The sequence below is a fragment of the Paramormyrops kingsleyae genome, chromosome 5 (genome assembly GCF_048594095.1).
Source record: "Paramormyrops kingsleyae isolate MSU_618 chromosome 5, PKINGS_0.4, whole genome shotgun sequence".
Taxonomy (NCBI): Eukaryota; Metazoa; Chordata; class Actinopteri; order Osteoglossiformes; family Mormyridae; genus Paramormyrops; species Paramormyrops kingsleyae.
Genome location: NC_132801.1, coordinates 4,423,474 through 4,446,529, shown reverse-complemented (window position 1 = coordinate 4,446,529; position 23,056 = coordinate 4,423,474). Strand labels below are relative to the sequence as shown.

At 49.6% G+C, this 23,056-nt stretch overlaps 2 protein-coding genes across 8 annotated transcripts in view; one reads left to right on the top strand and one right to left on the bottom strand.

Annotated features, from left to right (window-relative positions):
* tmc6b (transmembrane channel-like 6b) overlaps positions 1–10,748 on the bottom strand; it is a 17,451-nt gene extending 6,703 nt beyond the window's left edge. Inside the window, exons 1-10 of one of the 7 annotated variants that reach the window (XM_072711931.1) lie at positions 7,484–8,747; positions 7,286–7,360; positions 4,467–4,572; positions 3,780–3,919; positions 3,565–3,666; positions 3,252–3,401; positions 2,821–2,929; positions 2,295–2,382; positions 1,361–1,618; positions 572–919 (exon numbers count right to left, since the gene is read on the bottom strand). In XM_072711931.1, coding sequence (XP_072568032.1) covers positions 572–919; positions 1,361–1,618; positions 2,295–2,382; positions 2,821–2,929; positions 3,252–3,401; positions 3,565–3,666; positions 3,780–3,919; positions 4,467–4,510 — 1,239 coding nt within the window. In that variant the 5' untranslated portion in view covers positions 4,511–4,572; positions 7,286–7,360; positions 7,484–8,747. Of the gene's footprint in view, positions 1–571; positions 920–1,360; positions 1,619–2,294; positions 2,383–2,820; positions 2,930–3,251; positions 3,402–3,564; positions 3,667–3,779; positions 3,920–4,466; positions 4,573–7,285; positions 7,361–7,483; positions 8,748–9,334; positions 9,499–9,917; positions 10,010–10,419; positions 10,570–10,631 lie in introns of those variants that run through there. The other 6 variants (XM_072711928.1, XM_072711932.1, XM_072711929.1 and 3 more) reach the window with 6 other exon arrangements.
* tmc8 (transmembrane channel-like 8) lies at positions 10,610–23,056 on the top strand. Its single transcript, XM_023816959.2, has 16 exons — positions 10,610–10,748; positions 13,396–13,621; positions 15,683–15,831; positions 15,944–16,090; positions 16,433–16,473; positions 16,581–16,720; positions 17,055–17,202; positions 18,561–18,734; positions 18,831–18,976; positions 19,670–19,748; positions 19,844–19,941; positions 20,797–20,983; positions 21,230–21,360; positions 21,451–21,606; positions 21,968–22,046; positions 22,316–23,056. Exons 1-16 carry the CDS (start codon positions 10,703–10,705, stop codon positions 22,442–22,444), a joined length of 2,076 nt encoding a protein of 691 aa, XP_023672727.2. The 5' UTR covers positions 10,610–10,702; the 3' UTR covers positions 22,445–23,056.

The window sequence follows — 23,056 nt, the reverse complement described above, 5'->3', positions numbered from 1 at the left end:
AGCAGGTTCGAGCCCTTTCAAAAAACACGTTAACCCCGCCCTGTTAGACGGGATCTGTTAGGATGGGGGGGGGGGGGTAAGAGCGGCAGGGTACCAGACAGGTGCCTCGGATTCACCTTGAAATGGGAAGAAGTCTGACAACTTTCCTTTTCTGTTCAACTAGAACATATTATGTCTAGCTGAATCTGTTACATTTACATCCAGAAACGTAGGCACCTATACAACTAAATGTTCGTTTCAGTCCTGATTCTCTGTCACGTGTTTGTTGTCTACTTCTACTTTTTCCTTTTGTTGTATTTATCGTCCTTTGTTGTATTTCCTCTCTGTATTACTGGACAAGGAAAACGTTCACAAAAAGCCCACCTACAAAACACTCATCACCCCTCCACTCACTGACCTGCTGTTACACATAACACACATCTGTTGTTTTTGCTACAGATGACACACGGGGGGGGGCACAGGCAACAGAAACATAATGAAAACTCCCAAGTGAGTGAGCGGACAAACAAGCAAACAAAAACAAGCTAGCAAACAAACAAATGAACGAGTAAGCGAACGAATGGGGAGATACCTTGAGCTGTGTGCTGATGTTCTCAGCCTGCAGCTTCATGGAGGTCTTCTTGATGACCCTGAAGTCCCAGGAGCAGAAGACCTTGAGGGCCAGGCTGCCCTGAGGTTTGTCCACACGGAAACTCTGCCCAAACGATTTGGACATACTGTAAACGAGGATGATGCAGGTGATGAAGAAGGCAATACCGACGGTGAAGAAGTAGGCCAGCGGCATGTTGTAGTCCAGGCCAAAGGTTTCGGGGGGGCACTGAAGCAGACTCGGGGGCTCTGTGCTGTTCTGCTGGCAGCTTCCCATTAGTGCAGAGTTGGTGTAGTAACCATAATACATCACAGAGTTGGAAAAGCATCCCTAGGATAGCAGAGAGGGGGTGGGGGAGGCTGTTACGGTCTCACAGAAGCTCATTAAAGCCTACCTTAGCTGGTCCAGTGGAGCCTTGATTCTTAACCTGATACACTAACACTGTATGGTACATCTCACCCTAGGACACTGCCAATCAAATCTCGGTGTGTAGATCTACAAGTTAGGACTCTAACCTCATGATCAGAAGGCTGTTGGTTCATATCCCATGCCTAGCACCACTGGGCCCTTAACATTTAATGCTACAGGGATAGGCCAACCTAGAAACATCCAAGATACTGTAAGTGAAAATCTTCCAAAAGACATCGCAAAACAGTCATGTGTACTAGAGATTCGCATTATATCTGCAAGCACTAAACTGTCCTGTACCAAGTGTACTGCAGAGATTCTCTGTCCTTAGGACTACAATCTGCGAGTAAACAATACACTTACAGCTCCGGTGACGAGCTCCAGGCCTGTGAATTTCACGGGGGTGCTGGTGAGGGGTGGGGGGTGAACTGCCTGTGGGATGACTAGGAAGAAGCCATTGATGAAGAGGAGCAGGACATTGAACAGCAGCAGGGTCCGGAGGAAGACAAAGTAGGATAGCACGCCCGTGCCAAAGCGGCCGCTCACACGCTTCAATGCCATCTTCCACGGCTGCAGGGAGTGCAGCATGGAGAGCCAGCTGTACCAGCCCTGCCGCAGTGCCTGGGAAAGAGAGGGACGGTCACTGGAGCACTGCATCACTGGACCAGGAAGGAGAGAGACGGTCACAGGAGCACTGCATCACTGGACCGGAACGGTCACAGGAGCACTGTACCGCTGGACCGGGACGGTCACAGAAGCACTGCACCACTGGACCGGGAGGGAAAGGGACAGTCACAGGAGCACTGTATTACTGGACCGGGAGGAAGAATTGGGGACTGTGACAGTGAGAATTGACCAAGGACAAAAAGCCACGTGGAAGGGGTTGAGGTGGCAACACTGTCGGTCACAATCACAGTCACACAGAAGGTCACACATTATCGTGGGAGGGACAGGAAGAAAGTCACCCGGTCATTGTCTCATTTATTCACAGTGATGTGCCCTATTTATATGTGTGAAGACAGAAAGTTGGTCACATGCTGGCAGTCACACAAGCATTAAATGGGTCTAAGGTTCAGACTTCACATATTAACCCATATTTAGACATTGCTGCCCAAAGCACGCAGAAGCGAAACAACCAGAGATCCCTTCAGAGGCACCATAAAGATCCCGTAGCTGTTAGCGATTAGCGGCTAACCCAGTGGGGCCACCCAGACGGACAGCAGCCAGTGAGAGCGAGGGGCTGTTTCTCAAGGCAGTGGGAAGGGGGAGAGAGAAGCATGCTGGCTGGGAAACTCACAATGATGATGTAATACTTGAGGTTGCTGCAGCAGGGAATCTTTCCGCTGAGGGATGTCTGTCCCTCCTTGTAACTTAACGCTAGCCTCCTGTGGAGAACCACATGACAAGAACCTGGCATTACCCAGAACCGAGCGAGGTCACCTTATCAAACATCAAACAAAGGCTGAAAAGGCTGGAATCCAGGCCCCCATCCCGGCATCACAGCCAGCACCTTTTCAGCTCCACTCCTTAATCACTACGCCCCCTGCTGATCTAAGAACAAACTGCACAACCATGAATTTCTTGACATGTATTTCAGGGGCATCAGCATCAAACTATTTTGCGTGTTTATTTTCTTTTTACATCAAGATTTTGGTCTATCATTTAGCGCATCAAGTCTTAAAGGGACTTCCTGGAAAATCCCTCTCAAAAAACATTTCAACACACAACTGGCAGATGTGACTGGCTGTCTGGCCCTAAGCATCCACATCACCAGCATACATAGGGAGAGTGGGCAGGGCCAGGCGGGTCCAGGCAGGGCCTACCTCAGCTCGCTCTTCTCTGCGAGGCTAATCGGCATGGCCCGCAGCATGCGCACGCGGTCGCTGGCCGGAAGGTTCTGCAGGTTGTTCACCAGCTGGTCCCTCCTGTTCTCTGCAAGACCAATGTCAGAGCAGCACCCTGAAGCTGTGACTGACAGAGGGAAATCAAACCCCCGGCAGAAAGGGCCCGTCTGAAGCGCAGTGTGATTATCCAGTATCGGCCCCACACTGCATCGTGTCACTGGACTTTACCTCGTCAGTCATTAACAGAGGAGAGGAATACACTCGTTTTTTCCCCCCCTTCACATTATTTCATATTACTCTCCATTTTGAGACTGGAGAGAGACAGATGCACCTGATCCGGTCGCAGTCGATGACGCGCAAGCCTAGTGGCTGGCCGTACGAATGCGCAGCCCGGTGAGGGCCGGACTCACCGTCTGCGGAGTCAGTCTCTATGCGGTAGCCGCGGATGCTGGGCCGCGCCGCGCGGGAGAAGTCCTGCAGGGCGGGCCGGGTGGAGCGGCGCCTGCGCAGCTGAAGGGTGCGGTTGTAGTACTGCGATAGGATGGCCCCCCGACTCCGGCCTGCAGAGGGTGCCATAGCAACCAAACAAAACAAAGAGGCAGGAAATCTTACAGCACAGTCTGCGACAGCCGGCCCAGCTTCCCGGGAAGACTTTCCCAGAGACGATCCCTGCCGTAGGGTTCCATCGGTCAGTCACGTCATGACCCCTCGCCGTTCACTCACCGATGGTTCGGCTCGGCATGGCCGACAGCACCTTGAGAGTGGCGGCGGACCACGGCTGGTCCAGCAGCGGTGCCGACGGGCCCGGCAGGTAGCCCACAGCATCTGCGGGAGACGTGATCATGGTCAGGTGACCAGCAGTCGTCAGCATCGGATGCTACTGAGCTCTAACCCGAGTCAGTATGCAAGAGATGGAGGACAGCAGCCCCGTGACTCACCCCGGCCCTCCTCCGCCAGCTCCTCCTCAAACTCCAGCTCCTCTAACTCCAGCTCCTGTGTCTGCTGCTCCTCTAGGTGGCTCTGCTCATTGATCAGCTGGCAGAAGGAGGAGTGCACCTGGTTCTCGTCCACCGGGCTCCTGGGGACCCAGGGGTAATGACAATGAGCATTTCCCCACATACGCTCCGCCAAGAAATGCTGCTCTGTGACGTGTGAGCCAGTGTGCAGTTCTGCAGGTTTGGGGGTCTCTGCCAGTGTGCAAAAGGTTGTGGGTTCAAACCTCGTGGCTGGCTGAGAAAATTATGCACATGCTGTTTGCATATTGCATGCTGTGTCCTGTCTTGTGTTTTTTTTTTTTGCGCTGCTAAGGGAGTTACCAGCTCAATCCGGCTGTGCTGACATGTACAATGACAACAGTAAAGACTGAACTGTAATCACCGTTGGGGTCTAATCCCCAACTGCTCCAGGGGCTCTGGACGCTGATCAGCCCTGCTCTCTGATCCCAATTCCTTCCTCATTTGTACCTCTGTTTGGGTAAAAGTGTCGGCTAATCTTATTTCATACTTATTTAAAAGTGCAGATACCACACCAAAATGCTACTCAAGTAAGTCATCAGAAAGCATGGACTGTCTCGAGTGGGACGAAGGTGGCGTGGAAGCGGGGCAACGGCGGAGATCCCGACTCACTCCAGCATGGGATCCAGGAGGTCAAAGCTCACAGCATGGGCCATATCGCCGCTGCTCTGTGGAGACGCTTCAGGGGGTGCCGTCCGTGCCTCTGCTGCCAGTCATGCTGTAGAGAGATGCCGTGTTTACAGAGGAGAACGGGGCCAAACTCTGCCAAGCCATGCCCCACCCCCCACCTGCTGTGACTCGTCCCAAGTGTTATCCAGCTGGATCCTTGAGAGCTTGCGCAGGCAGACAGCACTACCGGGTGTGCGAGTCTCCTACTCAGCCTTGTAATCATGCCCTTCAGACACACGAAAATGACCACAAATTTGTAATCGCTCGCTTATCTGAAAGGAATAAACAGAAAAAAAACACACAGCTGGTGCTGGACCTAAGTGTCGCTAACGAACCACCTCAGTCAACCGACATCCTGACAAGTGAGTAAAGAAAATAGACACTTTACTGGCTTGCAAAAAAATTTAAAAAATCAGCTGATTGGAGTGGTTCGGACAGCACAATCAACCCTCTTAGAGACAAAGCACGGAAAAAAGCCAACCCACTGGGAGAAAGAGGCAATTGTGCATCCCAAAATGACTTCACTGCCTGGCCATCACTAACTGGAAAACAGATGGCCAACCAGTTTCCCTGCACTCATAACGAAATATCCACCGCTGCCGGCCCCAGCGAGGTAATGCCACATGGTTATCCAGTGTCCTTAGAGGCACAAAATCTTTGAGGTTGCAGTCGATACCGGCAACCGCAAAGGGGCCGATGAAATGACACCTGAGACGTCTCCAAACCCCGCGGGAGCAGTGACAGTGCGACATGGGACCACAACAGGGGACACAAAGCCTCCATTATCCCACTGGCCAAAATATAGTCAGAACGCCTCCCCTCCCCGAAAAAACAAAAATGAAAAACAGACTGGAAAGGTAGTGAATATGTGCATTGGGGCGTGGATGAGGCACGCCTCTCCTGGAGAGACACCGAGCAGCCAAAGATCTCTGAAGATCTCCCAAGACCATCAACAACAGAACAACAACCCCCCCACTGATAATGGCAAGGTGCCAAAACCGCGATGGGGGGGGAACTACACCATAATGACGGGGCTGGAAGCAGGATGACGCAGTTTAGGGGACTGAACCACATGAGCCGGGGTCACAGATGCCTGTGAGGATGTAGGAAACTGTGAGCTGAACCCGAAATGCAGAGGGTGCGAGATGTGGACCAGAAGTGGCGCGAGGAGCCCAGCACTACATGCCGGTGTAATTATGGTGTGTATATAAAACAGAACAGCCAGCCCCACTGCTGGGTATTGGAATCAAATTGAAACCAGCCAGGCAGAAAAACCCCCTGCCCCGTATCATAAAACAACCGCCTCAATTCACACCACGCCAGCGTACCCACACAGACAAAAAAGTTTCCGTGCAGTTTTTCTGCACTATTCAGCAGTGACCGAGATCCCAAAAAATGAATTTTAGTTTAACGCACTTGTACTGCTGAGTATAAAAATGAATTTTACAGTGAGGATAAATCCCAACTCAAGGATATAACACCAGTGTTTATTCCCAAACTAAACTAAAACACTGTGGGCAAAGAATATCATTATTTTTAACCTTTCATAATATTTTATTTCAGTCATTGGTTTGCCAGACAGTTCATTTCATTTGGCCAGTAGGCACTGGACGGTAAGATCATCAAGGCTGAACAATACTTATCATTTAAAGAGCGAGACTTCAACCTCAGTTAGCTGCTGACGAAACGCTACGGAACAGAAGTTACGTTTACCAAAACTATGCGGGGCACTCAGCACCTCGATGACGGCTTGAATCTGCCCACCGGCCCACTTGTGCATTCATGTTCCCGTTCGGTTGTCATGACACCTCGATTCTCGTTGAAACTTGCTCTCGACTTACGAGGAGATGTGAAACTCGCAAGACGGCTGTCGAGGAAAGTCAGGTTTAACGCTCAGTGAGTGCCAAGACACAAGGGAAGAACAAACAACGTGTCCAGATTCAGGGGTTCACATCCAGACGTGGAACCAACATTTGCTAAGCCACCAGTATCCCATCGTGCTTAGAGCCATATATGAAAACATTCAACTCCTTGGCTGCCCTGGGTGACCGAGAGGCATGATTCCTGGGATGTGTCTGGCAGGAGCCGATGGGCCATTGCTATGGAAACTCAAAAGAAGGGCACCAGCATCCACACACCCCCCGACCAGCCTGAGGTGGCCCCAAATCATGGATGACAGCCATCCGGCTAGATGAGTCACCCTCCAGCCTGTTCCCAATAAACAGAAACAGTCCAAGTAAGAATTAGGCCTTCTGGTGTCACCACTTCCAAACTATACGCTTTTATCCAGGTGGGAGAGGAATCCTCAGCAATGATGCCGCCCCCTCAACCCGTTTATGCCGAAAGGCCCTGAAGCTATTTCGCTTGCATGTAAGAGCTCCATAAGCTAATACAGCTACACATCGGTACAAGCTTTTGTAATTACCGTAGTGTGCCTTTCAATTCCATTATCTTCGCTTTATGGCAAAGCGTCAAATACATGTGATTAAATCAGCGCACCAGAAGTACTTTCGGAACTCATGGGAACCATGGCGATCACCAGCAGATGCAATAATTTCAGCTTCTTCGGATCATCATCATCATCATAACACCGATCACGCTATGACTATGTCATATATCTTATGCAAATTTCAGGGATGATTTCAGCTATTATTTTTACGGGCGAAGCAAGGGAGCTGAGTGACGGTCTATAACATTCACATTGCCACAGGATCGCTCAAGTTAATGTTTAATTAAAAAGAGAAAAAAAATTAATTACGCGCCATATTGACCCAGAGAGCCGCTTCGGCACAGGTACTGCTCACCGTCCGGCGCGAGGATCCCACGCGCAAATACTCCTGCAAATTGTCATCAAGTGTTAACCAATTATAACATGTTTTAATTTTTTTACATGTACTGAATATCAGGGTGTATTGACTCTATAGGAGTTTCCGAAATCCCCAGGCGAGAAAACCACTCACCCCGGTCCGCGAAGAGAGACACCCACACCGACCACCTACGGTGCTCCGCTCCACTCTGCTCCGGGGCTTAGAGTTCGGAAAGCTGAACGACGGGAACAAACCATTGTGGCCCGTGGGGGAGCGGTTATAGCATGACCAGATCAATAGCGCCTGGATATTTAATTTTGAACAAGGCGGAAAGCTTGGTGGGCTTACTTGCATAAGCGACAGCATTCGAAAAGTCTTAGCGACGTTTCACAAAGGTTTCACCCCTACACACAATAATGAAGCGGACCGGGTCCCCTGTAAAAGTACTTTTTTGGATAATGGTACAGCCCTATTCATAGGGGCATATATTGTTTCAACAACCTTTTTTGTTCAAAGACGTTTCGCGTGATATATGTTATTAGAGAATATTCCCTCGTGAAATGGAAAAGACAAGACAACGTGAAATATGCTGTGCAAGCGAAAACGGCCGAAATCGAATTTGGGCTTATCCCCCGTGTTAACCACAAAAGTAGTATAGGCTACTGCTTTTACTATTCTTTAGTCAGCGGCCCAGTTACCTCAATCGGAGCTTCATTTTAGCATATCACATCTCGAATACACATTATGCAAATACACGTCGTGCTTATACAATTAAAGTACTTAATACGTTCATATTTTAGTTTTTGGGGTCAATTATTTGGATGCACGAATTATTTCATTAATGAAATGAATTTGAGTCGAATTTCAACATCTACGTCATGCGCTGCTTTTTATTTTTTTATTCCTCCTTCGTTCCTGTCCTTTGCTGTCATGTACTGTAGCTTGCTTTCTTTCATTTCTTTGTCTTCCCTCATCCCTGTTTTTGAACTATGCTTTACAAATGATGCAGGAATGCACCACAACACACCCATGTAAAGCGCCTTGGGGCGACTGTTGTGAAAGGCGCTACATAAAAATTAATTTAATTATACAACCTAAATATAAAAACATTTCCAGGAGTTTTTGGTCAGCAATAAATTCATTAAATCTGTATCAAAGGTGTAAAAGCTTAATAACTTATAAGCACGCAACCTAAGTCTAATACACAATGTAAAGGCACAATTAACATTTCCGTCTCGTTATAGGTATCTACTATAATCTAGACTTAAAGCTCTTTCGATGTTGTTATATTTACATACTGCACATACTACGTCGCCAATATAAGGCCGATGTGACGCTCTCACAAAAGTGAGCAGACAGTTGACAGGTTTGTTGAAGCACTGCTTTCGTAAATAGATCCGTTTAGTCTTCTGTGTTATGATGATGCCGAGCTGCCCCTCAGCCCCCCTCACACTCCCGGGTACCTGAGCACACCTCTGAGGACGTGCGCCCTCCACACTCCAGCCCTTATGCAAATACCGACACGGGGGGGCGCCTGCTTTCCTCCCTTCTGTCCAACACTAAAGACAAACGCGAAGCAAACAGGCCGCAAATCGCGGCACGAAGCTGACGTCCAGCAGGAGCAGGCAAACACGCCCAATCCGGCATGACGGAGGACCCACGTTTCATTCATGCCTCACTCTTACCTAATATTTACCTTCCATCCCCACACAATGAAGGCAACGTATAATTTCATTTTAGGATATATGGCAACTATTTACAACAAAGATATACGTCAACTAGGCAATTAACAACAACATTATATTATTAAAACAATAACAATAGCAATAATAATCAGGACATCAACACGCGACTTAGACCCCTAATTATTATTGTAAATAATATTTATAATAAATAGTTCATTCCACTGGCATTCACACTCTCCATGAAGACAGAGCTTCTTCACCCTAAGAAACCCCACCACCTGTTACAGAATCACCCGTGAACAAACGTAAAGCTCCAAACCGCCAGCTGTCACTGTACCGGCCGTCCGCAGGTCCTCCTAACTGCCTTCCCACGAAGGTGCAGGCCTGCCGGCCCCCGGTGTTCTCGGTGTTTCGGGACTAGCTCCCCGCCGCGCCGTCTGATCGGATGTCCTAACCCCGTCAAAGCGGCCACTTCGCTTTAAAATGACTAATTACCCCGCGCCTAAGCAAAGCTTATAGCAAAGTAATGTCGCAACTCCGGCAGTCTGGCGTGACTGGCGCTGTCAGACTGCAGATGCTCTGCCAGCGGTGACTGTTCTTTCCGTCACAATTTGCTTCTCCTTTGCCGTTTCGAAACGCCAGGTGCTCGCGATTAACCAGCCTGAACCCGGACCTGCTTATGCGCGATCGCCGCGATGCTGCTCAGTCTTTTTCAGCTGAATGTTAATGAAGATGAAACTGATCGCACGCACATCAAACCCAAGCATCTGCAATGACCATAGTCTGTTTTAATTTTTATTACTGGAATTATTTGCTGTTGATTTTTAAAATTATTATTTTAGCGACCATGATGGAATAAACGATGCCTCGCGCCGAGGTTACAGTTATTCGTTGCTATTTACCGTGACGTAGCTTTGCGGCGACGCATTTTCACGCCGGTCTGTTTATGACTCGTAAACGTAAAACCGAAACAGACTGCAAGCCAAGCCATCGGTGCGCACCCACGCTCCCCCGTCATGTGCCTTAGCCTCAACCTACACAAGTACCAGCATCAGCAATTGTCACAAAGCACAGGGTCAGAACAGCTCAGCAGCAAGTTCAGGGATGCGGAAACAGGAGACAAAAGCCAGCTCTGAAATGCAGGGGAAGACCACAGAATCGCTTTGTGTGTCACAATGTCCATCATTGTTAACACTCTTAAGTGGCCTTTCTGCAGTTAGATGTAAATCTCTCCACCCAGCATCATGGGCTGGTCCACCAACAGAACTACCCCAAGGCGTCTCTTTCAGAGAAGTGACGTGCATCTTCCCGAAATCGCAAGCGTTTACATGTATGCGCCGTCTTCCCTCAGCCTACATCCTTCAACCCAGAAGCGAAACTTTGTCCCCTTCAGCTGATTTTCACCTGTTGGCAGAGGTAGGGGGTCGTTCGTTCTTGTCTGGAAGTCGGGACAGGGGTATGTCCTTCCGTACAGCCTTGTCCTTTGCAACAGGTGTCGCGTCTTCTGCCTGAAGGCGACCTCTGTTCTGCCTCCTTACTTCCTGTCATGTGACCCCCACATACTCTGCCTTTTGCCCATCAGCAGATGCGCGCGGCGAGCAGACTGGGACACTCACCTCTCATCAGAGCTGGCTGATCTTCTGTTCTCCCTTCCTCGGCCCCCTGCGTCCAGCTCGCTCGGAGGGACATGGCCAGCACGGAACCCTCCAGCAACTTCCTACGTCTCGTGTCAGGTGAAAGAACGATACACGTCTGGTTCCGCTGCCAACCCGGAGGGGCCCCTTCTGTGCTTCCTACCTGCTTCCTCTGTGCTCTGTGATAACACACATTGCTGCTGGCTTTCCTTCAATGCCTTCACCCACTGGGGGATGGGGGAAGGCATTCTTACATATGTTGTGGTGGGGGGGGGGGGGGGGGTTACTTTAGGGGTAGGCTTCAACACAAGAGTCATAGCATAGAACGAGTAACAAAGAAAGACTTCGAAGCATTTCGGCTGCTGTTTCAAAACGGAGTTGTTTTTGCCTGTGCTTGTAGCCAGCAGTGGGGCAGCTACTTATCAAACGAAATCGAAATAGATTGCTGCCTCTTAAACAAATTTGTGCACTTAGGACCTGAAAGTCCTGAAGCAGAGTGTCAGACTCCCAGCGTATGGTCTGGACGTGAGTGTCCCTGCGGAGGGTCCGATCGAAAGAGCGTGAGGATTAGCTTCTCAGAGACGGGCTCAGTGCGACCTCAGTAATCTTATCTCCGAGCTAAACTTAACATCTTCTGCTTCCTGTGAGCTGGCAGGGCATGCAGTTTCCTACCAGTGAAATTGTGCAGTTTTCAGTTCCCTCTTCTTGCAGCACATGTCAAACTGCAAACCTGCGCCCTGTGCCTGGGGGGCACCTGAGGGAGGTTTGGGGAAGTGAACGCAGGGTACGTCCCGCAGCGGATGTTTTCTTGTTAGCGACGGCGAATCCGTCATTTCAGTGACCCTGGGAGATGTTGGTACTGTGGGGGTGAGCGCAGGCTTTCACACGTGGACTCGGTGAAAGAAGATAATCTCACTTCTCATGAACCTCAGAATGATGCAGAAGCTGGAAGGAGTGACGGTTAATGCGGTCATTCTTACGTTAAACAGCTTCTTCTCCAGTTTGAGAAAGTTTTAAAGCTGCCAATGTCAACTGGAGGAATTTTGATTAGGTACTGTTTCCAAGAGATGGCAGCAATGTCACAGAAGGCAGCGATGTCACAGAGGGCAGCGATGTCACAGAGGGCTCTGGTGGGAGGAACAGCCAAGGCCTTAGCAGGAACTTTTATACAAAGTGATGTATGGTTGAGGAAGTGAGGTCAGCCAGGTCATGATGCAATTGGGGATTAAAAGCCTTGTTCAATGGCTCTGTGGTGAAATCAGTCTGCCAAACGTGGGATTTGAACCAGCAACCCTCCAATCTCAGTCATTACAGCCTAATCCACTGAGCCGCACATCGCCCCCAGGTGCCCCGGGGTAGGTGCAGGTGTAGCCAATTAAGCTGGAAATTAAGCACACCCACTCACGTGAGGCAAGTAATTTAGACTGAGATAGCACAAGTACTGAATACTAGCTCTCAGGCTAGTAAAAAAAAAAGTCACATGAGCCGACATTTTTGATGGAGGCGCAGTGTCTGTGTGTGTGCAGGTGGAGGCGCAGTGTCTGTGTGTGTGCAGATGGAGGCGCAGTGCCTGTGCGTGTGCAGATGGAGGCGCTGTGCGTGTGCAGATGGAGGCGCAGTGTCTGTGTGTGGGCAGATGGAGGCGCAGTGTCTGTGTGTGTGCAGATGGAGGCGCAGTGCCTGTGTGTGTGCAGATGGAGGCGCAGTGCCTGTGTGTGTGCAGGTGGAGGCGCTGTGTGTGTGCAGGTGGAGGCGCTGTGTGTGTGCAGGTGGAGGCGCAGTGCCTGTGTGTGTGCAGATGGAGGCGCAGTGCCTGTGTGTGTGCAGGTGGAGGCGCTGTGCGTGTGCAGATGGAGGCGCAGTGTCTGTGTGTGGGCAGATGGAGGCGCAGTGTCTGTGTGTGTGCAGATGGAGGCGCAGTGCCTGTGTGTGTGCAGATGGAGGCGCAGTGCCTGTGTGTGTGCAGGTGGAGGCGCTGTGTGTGTGCAGGTGGAGGCGCTGTGTGTGTGCAGGTGGAGGCGCAGTGCCTGTGTGTGTGCAGATGGAGGCGCAGTGCCTGTGTGTGTGCAGGTGGAGGCGCTGTGTGTGTGCAGGTGGAGGCGCAGTGTCTGTGTGTGTGCAGATGGAGGCGCAGTGCCTGTGTGTGTGCAGATGGAGGCGCAGTGCCTGTGTGTGTGCAGGTGGAGGCGCAGTGCCTGTGCGTGTGCAGGTGGAGGCGCTGTGTGTGTGCAGGTGGAGGCGCAGTGCCTGTGCATGTGCAGGTGGAGGCGCTGTGTGTGTGCATGTGCAGGTGGAGGCGCAGTGCCTGTGTGTGTGCAGGTGGAGGCGCAGTGCCTGTGTGTGTGCAGATGGAGGCGCTGTGTGTGTGCAGGTGGAGGCGCAGTGCCTGTGCATGTGCAGGTGGAGGCGCTGTGTGTGTGCGTGTGCAGGTGGAGGTGCAGTGTCTGTGTGTGTGCAGGTGGAGGCGCTGTGCGTGTGCAGGTGGAGGCGCAGTGCCTGTGTGCGTGCAGGTGGAGGCGCAGTGTCTGTGTGTGTGCAGATGGAGGCGCAGTGCCTGTGTGTGTGCAGGTGGAGGCGCTGTGCGTGTGCAGGTGGAGGCGCAGTGTCTGTGTGTGTGCAGATGGAGGCGCAGTGCCTGTGTGTGTGCAGATGGAGGCGCAGTGCCTGTGTGTGTGCAGATGGAGGCGCAGTGCGGGGGCACACAGACTCGTACCTTAAAGACTGACACTGTCATCCATGCTTGCAGAAGAGATGGACACCTCCGAATTAACTGTGGTGTTCTGCGACGACATGCAGCAGCCGTTCTGCGACCAGCCGCCCGGGGGCCAGTCCAAGCATCAACAGGGCTGGCCGGGGGGGTCAGCCCAGGGGCAGGGAGCCGACGATTATGTCTGGGGCCTGAGCAGAGACAGGGACCCCAACGTGCCTCTCAGAAATCTGCCCCTGACGATGCAGGAGAAGAGGGAGACCAGGTTTGTAGGGGTGGGGGGGTGGTCTCGATGACACCTTTACCTGTGTGTCAGTGTCACCGGTGTGCAGACGACCCAGGAGGACACATCACCACAATTAAGACAGAAGCATCAGAAGGGTGCACATCCCCCGACTTACAGTGCTATTTAAAGAGGTTTCATTAAGACCCAAAATCAGAAAGGTCCCCCTACCATCAATCAATCAGATTATGGAACATCTCCACCTTATCACATGTAGGACGTCAACAGCAGCTCTTTTTATCTTTGCTGTAAAGAATTCCTGATTCACACAAAATGATCCATGTCACAGAGAATCTGATATTCAGTATTTGTTAAATGGACTGCATTTATATAGCGCTTTTCTACTCCTACGAGTACTCAAAGCGCTTTACAATTTATGCCTCATATTCACCATCCATACACACATTCATACACCAATGGTGGAGGCTGCTATACAAGGCACCAACCTGCACACCAGGAGCAATTTGGGGTTCAGTGTCTTGCTCAAGGACACTTTGATGGGGTTAGTGGGGTTCGAACCTGCAACCTTCCAGTTGCCAAACAATAGCACTATCTCCTGCGCCACCATCTTCCCCATTCCATCTTCCAGCATTTGCTGATGGTAATTTATACCGACCGTCTAATAATATGTTGTTGCATTGTATGCATTGTGTTCATTGTTCTCTATATATATACAGTACCAGTCAAAGGTTTGCACACACCTACCCACAAAAAGCTTTATTTGTACTATTCTCTATGTTTTAGAATAATTATAAAGACATCAAAACTATAAAACAACATGTAATGGAATTATGCACTAACCTAAGAAGTATTTAACAAAAAAATGTCATTTGTTTGGGAGGTGGGGGTGCTCTGTGGGTTGGCAGTTTAAATCCCGTGGTCATCAGAATGATCCCGCCATTGGGCCCTTAACCCCAGCTGCCCCAGGGACTGGCTGCCCCTGCTGTCTCCTCTAAGCCAGTTCCATGAGGCGGCCTCCTGGGATGCTTTACCAGCCGTCCTGAAGGAGGTCCCACAGACACGCTGAGCACTCAGTGGCCGCTTTGCCTTCACTCTCTGGTCAAACATTTGCCTTGTGCTGGGTGCTGTGTGTGTGTGTGTATTTATATATATGTATATATACCATCTATAAGTATGTGAAGGACAATACAAAAGTTGCTCTTTCTTCATTCCCACTGTGAAGATACCATCGTTTTGGCCGCCCCGCTTTGCATCGTATGCTGCAGATATCACCGATATTTATGGCGCCCGGGCAGCAGATCAGGCATCTGCTTAAGCCCATTTCCTGGCAGCTGCGGATGCACTGTGGCGCGGTGCGGTGACAGCTCGCCCACACAGGGCACACGGTCAAAGTTTGCAAGAACAAACAAATGACAATGACTAAGGTCTGTAATCAGCAGAGATGAGCAGTGACGTCTGCATCGCTATGCTCTTTTGGGCCCGTTTAGTTTGATCCCGGGGATGTACCACTTATTTCCTGTGTCATTCTATCTATCTATCTGTCTGTCCGTCCGTCCGTCCGTCCAGTCTTATCTTGTCTAATGTAATTTAACCTTCAAACTGAAATAGAAAACCCAGAAATTGTAGTGATCCCTGACCTTTAATCTGTTTCTTTGCCTGTCTATCTACCACAATAACGCCACTATTTACTATTTACTAGTAAAGATCTTCAGCCACTCTGCCTCCTGCGGCTTCACCTGGCTCTAATTTAAAGGCGAAAAACTTACGGGATTTTGTGAATTCAGGGTTTAGTGTCTTTGGACCAGTATTGGTTTATTAGTTTTTACAGACATTCGGTGAATAACTAAAACAAACATCTCTGCGCGATGCCGATGATTTTCACGTGCTGTGAACTCGTGTGTCTCTTCACAGCAATGGTAGTGTTGTAGCTATAGCGAGCCAACATTCAGAGCCCTGCATATCTATCAAGATCTCGAGCCAAACCGCACACGTCGTGAACGTCGAAACTCTGGCGTGCGTGACAGACGAAAAGACTGCAGATTCCTACAGAGCCGGTTTCCCAGTGTGCCCTCTGTCAATCAGGGAACGTCGGCACCTGCAGCGGCGCTCCATTGGCTGCTGGGAGTCGTGGAGGCGGAGCCAGAGCATCATGAGGAGGCGGTGCCTGGAGCAGATGTGGCAGTTCCTGTCAGGGCTGCAGCCGTGGAGACGTACCCTGCACAGCATTGAAGGTGGTGGGGGGGGGGGGGGCGGTGCACCTGAGCTGGTTATGGCTGACATCATTGTCCTTTATTACATGGGGACAGAATAGGATCTTAAGGTCTTTATTGCCCTCCCCAACAGGCAAGTTTGGTGTAGGTGTGAAGGTATACTTTGCCTTCCTGCGATACCTGGTCTATCTTAACCTGATCAGCTGCTTGCTGACTGGGGGGCTGATACAGGCCCCTGAATTCATCTTCGATGTGGACAACAGACTGTATTACCATGGAGGTACGTTTGCCTCCAGTCCCCCCACCACAAATACACCCTTATGGTCATGTTATAATCACACACCACTCAGTTCTTTACTGCCTGTTTATATACTTTATCCTGCTTGATTTTTCTGCCAGTTCCTGCCTGAAATATTTTAATTGATGCACACGGCATATGAGTACAATGAAGAATTTAACCTGGAACCTTTGACTGGAAGATCAGCCCCTTAACTGCTACGCCACTATGCCACCTGCTGCCTGACATTTGCATGACAAGCTATAGGTTTTCAGAGTGTTTTTTTTTTTATTATTTGCATTTTTTCCTTTTGAAAATTACAATATTGTTCTCTGCCTTCTGTAGGTTTCAAGAACGTTTCTGTACTTCACTTTCTCCTGGGCACGGTGAGTTAGTGCTCCTGCGTTAGATTCCTAAAAACGTGCACACAATCCAGTGGCAGAAAATACCCAGAATCCTCCTGAAACGTGTGCTGGCTTCCTGTCTCCCGCAGGGCGTCCTGGAACACTCTCCTGTCTTCTACCGTTTCTACAAGCCTGTGTTGCATTGGGGACAGTGTCTGAACACGCCCCTGCTCTTCCTGTTGGGGGTCTCCTCTGTGCTCATCCTCAGCCTGGTTGTGTTGGTCCGCAGGTCAGGCTGCAGGGCGACTGACAGAAAATAAACTCCCTGTGACCTTTGGTGTATGTCTTTGGTGAATATACCACTAGGCCCCACCCACTCTAATTGAACTTCCACCTCAGTTCCTGTAGGGTATGATTTAAGAATGTGCCCGTCATCAGAAGGGCACTGGTTCGGTCCCCGTGTCACTGTTGTGCTCTTGAATAGAACAATGAACACAATGTTCCAGGGACCCTGCTGTATGTCACTTGGGATAGAAGCGTCTGCAAAGCCAATACATTCGGAGGGTGCAAGTTGAGCAGCAGTCCCATAATCCTCAGCCTAATGTCCGCCTCCTTCCCCATAGGACTGTCAATGGTTACAAGCACAAGTGGATGCTGGGAGTTCGGTTCTCCTTCAACATGAGCTTCAAGGTCTTCGGTAGCTGGGACTTCTGCATCCAGGACCCGGCGTCGGCCGCTTTGAAGCAGAGAGTCATCAGGGATGAACTCAAGGTGACACCAAAGACAGACCTTTATACTGTTTAAAGATAAAGGATTAATCCATTCAATAGGATAGTAATGTGTATGGCTTCTTTTATTGTGAATAGCACCATAATGAAATATTTTTTTAAAAGAAAAATAAAGAATAGAGAAGTTACTCCTATTTTCGAGAAGGTCTTTACATAACACAAACAGTGTGGGCGGATTTCAGCTATCAAATAGGCTCTTTGACGTCCTGTCTGCAAGTGCGAAATACGACTCACTTCCTGTTTGCGGAACGATCAGCACAAGAAAAGAAAAACTTCTGTTTTAGGAGTGACAGTGTCACAAACACGACTGTGTCCCTAAATGCACAGCATCTTCAAAATATGTCGGAGTTTTTAGTTTTCACAGCTTTCCAAGCGATGCCGCACTAAGAAGACAGCGGCTAGTGCGGATTCGTCATGACCGCTTCACGGTCACGGCACACAGCAAAGTCTGCGAAGTCTGCAAAGTCTGCGAAGTCTGCGAAGTCTGCGAAGTCTGCACCTCGCTCCACATCAGATTATTCAGCCGGAAAAAAGACAATAATTACAGGAGCTACCCCAGTAATGTTTCAGTGGACCAATTATACATACAATGATCGAAAACCGGCCACTTTTTAGCAAATGAGGTACAATGATTGAAAACTGGCCTCTTTTCTTTTTAGCAAATCAGGTATAATGATTGAAAACCAGACACAGAAAACCAGCCTCTTTTCTTTTTAGCGAATGATGCACAACAATTGACAACTGTCCACTTTTTTTTGTAGCGAATCAGGTACTAAGGGTTGAAAACCACCTGCTCTCATTGGTTTGCATGGTTGAAAACCACCTGATCTCATTGGTTTGCATGGTTGAAAACCACCTGATCTCATTGGTTTGCATGGTTGAAAACCACCTGCTCTCATTGGTTTGCATGGTTGAAAACCACCTGCTCTCATTGGTTTGCATGGTTGAAAACCACCTGCTCTCATTGGTTTGCATGGTTGAAAACCACCTGATCTCATTGGTTTGCATGGTTGAAAACCGCCCACAGGCACATTCGTGTTCTTCATAGACCTACACTTGTCTGTTATTTATTTAGCATATTTTTTGCTCTTTTTCTCTGAGTGCACGGGGCAGGGTGCTGGTGCCGCGGTGCGTGACAGCGCCCCCTAGGTCAGGTCCTCCTGCTGTACCTTGGGGCTGAGATGCCTGCTTCATGCAGAGTTACCGCTCTCCAGTAAATGGCTGCACAGCGGATGCTGTCTGCTTCTCTCCCGCTCGCTTCCTTCCTCCCCCCCCCCCCCTCACTTTCTCCCTCTCTCTTACTTTTATCCCTCTCTGACCCCCCCCCCCCCCCCCTGCCAGATGGACCTGGAGGAGGAGCGGTACCACCTGCGAGTGTCCCAGCGGACCTGCCGGCAGAAGCTCTGGCTCTGTTTCATACGGCTCCTGCTCAACTTCATGGTCGTGGTTCTGCTGGGCGGCTCCTTCTACCTCATCTACAGAGCCACCGCATTTTCCCAGTCTGGCAAGTTACCTGTAAGTGGACGTCCATCTTCCCCCTTTCTGCTGCCCTGGCTCCCTCTCTCTTCCTCTCCCTCATTCATTCTCTCGCTCCCTCTCTCGGTCGCCCAGGAGAACGAGTTCCTCAGGCTTCTCCAGCAGTACCTCCCCCCCTTCACTATCACCTTGGTCAATTTTGTGCTCCCGCAACTTTTCCGGATCATCTCCAAATTCGAGGACTACTCTCTCACCGTCCAGGTCAACATCACTCTGGTCAGGTGGGTGGAGCCCCGATGCCTTCCTGTGGGCTTCTCTCCCCCCCCACCATATTTCCTGACATTGTGCAGCCTTATAACTGTAACTGTACCGGAAATTCATTTCATGTTTACTAATGAGGGGGGGGGCTCAGCAGGTCAGGCCTCTGTACCTCTGATCGGAAGGTTGTTGGGTTGAATCCCGGGCTCAACAGAATACTCACATTGCCGTTGGGCCCTTAACCCCCCACTCCCCCAAAAAATGGTCCAGGGGTGCCAGATAAAAGGCTGACCTTGTGCTCAAAGCCCAAGCATCAGCCTAAGTTGGTGATGATTATCTTCTAATGCTGTATTCTGCAGTGAGGAGGCACTGACAGCGCGAGTCCTTTTAATTCTAACACACTAATACTATATTTTAACACTAACAAACTAATACCTTATTGTAACTCTAACACATTCAGCCTCCTCTTTCTTCAAGTCACATGACTTGTTTCTGCTGGGTGTGTTTAACGGCTGATTGTGTTCAGTAGCTTAGCTATTTATTAATTCACCAAACTGTCAATATGGTACCACTGATGTCTGGGAGATTATATTTTTGGGTCATTCGACGGCTTTTTTAAGGCATTTTGAGTACCACCATCATCTCTGTTATGAAGTCGTTGACACGGTTTAATGGTATTTAACGGTGTTTCTTGTTATCTTTTCCTGGTTTTAAAGGAGCATCATCCTGAAGCTTGCCTGTTTGGGGATCTTCCTCTTCTTTCTTTATATGACTCTCCAGACCAACAATAATGAGGTACTGAAGCGCTAACATCCATCAGCCGTTCTCAGGACGCGGTCTGCACTCCTACATAAAAGCATCTGAATCACTCTTTCTGTTTTCACCGCCAGTGCTGGGAGAATCAGTTTGGCCAGGAAATGTACAAACTTCTGGTTTTCGACTTCCTGGCCTGCTTCACTGTCACGTTCTTCGTGATGTTCCCCAAAACGTGAGTACACCCTTTCATCCGTCACCTTCCAGCCTGTTACAGGACAAGGTGAGGTGTAGTGAGTCACATCCTTTAAAACTGCCTTTTAAAAGCCACTGTCGCACTTAGTGCCAGGAAATCCGTGAGCCTTTTGAAGGGACGTTTACTTACATTTCAACCGGTGCTGGTCACATTAAAGAATTATTAATCAGAGCAGTGTTTCCCAATCCCAATCCCAATCCAATTTACTCCCTGGGAGAAAAAAAAGGTGGACAGTCTGGCAGGAAACTGTGAGGGAACAAAAAACACGGAACATCTGCAGGTCCCCAGGGCCAGGTTGGGAAACACTGCCCTGGTCAACCGCAAGTGAAGTGACTGTGATGTGGAAACATCTGGGAGCAAGTTCAGCTGCAAAGATGTCAATCACATGAGCTCACAGAAAGGGGCCTGATCACCCAACATCAATAACCAAATGCCACCAGCAATGATTCAGCTTCTAATGGAAATCCGTCCCAGAAGAGCAGAGGCTCTTACGGCAACAATGAGCCAACCGACTTTACGTTAATGGCCTTGGTTTGGGAATGAGATGTTGTACAAGCTGGTGTCCACATATTTTTCGCTATATAGTGTATCTACCACAGCCATAAGGAAACAGATGTAATAAGAACAAAGATAAGCAGGACGATTAGTCACCCCTGGCAAACTGAATTCCTGGAGGTTCAGCTTTTTCCTGCGTTGTCAGCTGATCTTCCGCCTCGAGGTTCAAGTTTCAATTGTCGATGAGTTTTATTGTCACGTGTTTGTTGGAACACGTGTAGGGTGGGGGGACAAGAGGACAAACAGCCATAGGAGACAAACAGTCATGCTTTGTTGCAGGTTGCTGAGGGAGCATTTCCCAAATAACAACCTACTGAAGGTGATGGGCGTGCAGAAGTTTGTGATCCCCTTCCACGTGCTGGACCTCATTTACAGCCAGACCGTCACCTGGGTGGGGGTCTTCTACTGCCCCCTGCTGCCATTCATCTCCCTCATCAAGCTGTTCCTAGTCTTCTATATCAAGAAGGTGCGACACCAGCATAGATCTGGAAGGGTTCTGCTCCGCCGGTCTCTCTGTCTTTCCTGAAATTCACTTATTGGCTTTTGTGTCGTTTCCCAATAGTATGGCATGTTAGCTGGGGGTGTGGTAGCAAATAAAGAAAGGGCTGGCATGACTCAACCAAATGGGGGGGTAAGTTGTTCAATGAGGGACATGCGGACGTGTTTATGGTCCAGTCAGCTTCTCTGTTTTTGCCCGCCCGCCTTGACCCAGTTTGCCGTGCGGCGGTGCTGTGACCCCGCCCACCGCGTCTTCCGGGCCTCCAACTCCTCTGTCCTCTTCCACTTCATCCTGCTCCTGGGGCTCCTGATGGCGACCGTGGTTCTCGGCATCACCCTCAACAAGTAGGTGGAGCTATTCTGCCACACACCCGCCTCCTCACCTCCAGGCAGAAGCCCTGAGCTTCTCCTCCATCCCACCCTCCCCTCGCACAGGCTGCCTCCTTCCCCAAAATGCGGCGCGTTCATGGACAGGGGCACGGTGTTTAACGTCACGGCGGACTGCGTGGACAGCCTGCCCAGAGTCCCCCGCGACCTCATCCACTTTATGTCCTCCGAGGCTTTCGCCCTGTCGCTCATCCTGGCCGAGATGTAAGTGGAGATTGACAATAAATTGGGCCCAGGCAGGTAAATACAGCAGAGGGGGTGGGCGTTTCCAGAGACCCATTACAATCACTGCATATGCCAGACTAATGTATGAAAGAATAAAGTTGCATGTTAGTTACTGATTAATCCTGCGTAAAAGACGAGAAGGGACATATCAGGTCACATTCATCCTGATTGGGAGATGCCAGCTTGAGACGGCATGCAAGGTGCTCGCAAAGCATTATGGGATTGCTATGTCATAAGTCTAATAGGTCAAGCATTTGTTTATTGTGGGAGGTGAACACTGGGGGGGGGGGAGGTATGCAAGACTCTGTGTGAGCTGAGGGATCTCTGCTGGCTTTCCCAGCATCCTACTGACGTCGTCCATGTCCCAGAGGAGAGCCAACAACAAGTCCATCGAGAGGCTGAAGAACATGCTGGTTATAGTAAGACTTCCTGCCTTAAAGTTTTATCATATTGTGAAGATTGGAACTATGGTCGGAAAGTAGCACACAAACAGTGTTCACGTGACGATTGAAATGTGAACGCTTCCTCCATCAGTTTATTGTTATCAATATTGTAATGCTAATACTTGTACAATATACTACTGTCCTTTCTCCATGTTATGATAAACAGTCAAATGACCGCATACAGCTGTGAAAACAAACCCCATTTCCCCTCCTCATGTGCGCTCCCTTTCTCGTTCCCCCTGCAGTGCAGCTCTGATAAATGGTTCCTCGTGAGGCATCAGTCGGCCTGGCTGCGCAGCCAGTCACCCGAGAGCAGCGACTTTGCAGGCAGCGGGCAGCTCAGTCCCCCACCGCTACAGGAGGACCTGTCCTAGGGGGCGCTGTCAAACCACGCAACACGTGCGCCCACTGGCACCTTGTGATGAACTCAGGATGCCTCAGTGACGTTGTGTGGCCTGGCACGACTGCGGCAAGGCCACATTTGTGGCGGTGATGCAGGGACACATTTTAGTGAACTGCGATTCCCAGCCCAACCATGTGAACCAAATGCCGTCCCTTCTGATTGGGCATTTCTCACGTTCTGATAAACCATGATTGGGTCAGATAGACTATAAGCATTATATCAAAAGTCACCGCTGTAAATATGTTTTATACATGTATATGACTTTATTGCTGAGTAAATATGTTTATCTGAGTGCAATTAAACCTGACTTCAAGCAGCGTATCTCACTGGCTGAGGTGTGACCCGTAAGGTTTCTCAGCCCAGCGCTCTGACGACATTCGTAGGAGACGCTTCCTAAAATGGCTTCAGCTCCGGGCATCGCAGCTTTTCTGGGGACTTTGGCTTGTGTTTCATGTGTCTCCAGAGAATATTATAGATATTATTTTAACATTCTTTACAAGCAGTTAAGCAAATGGCAATAGCATGTCCAGAAAATATTTGTACATACATGCTGTTCAATAAAGCTTGTTTATATTTATTTGAA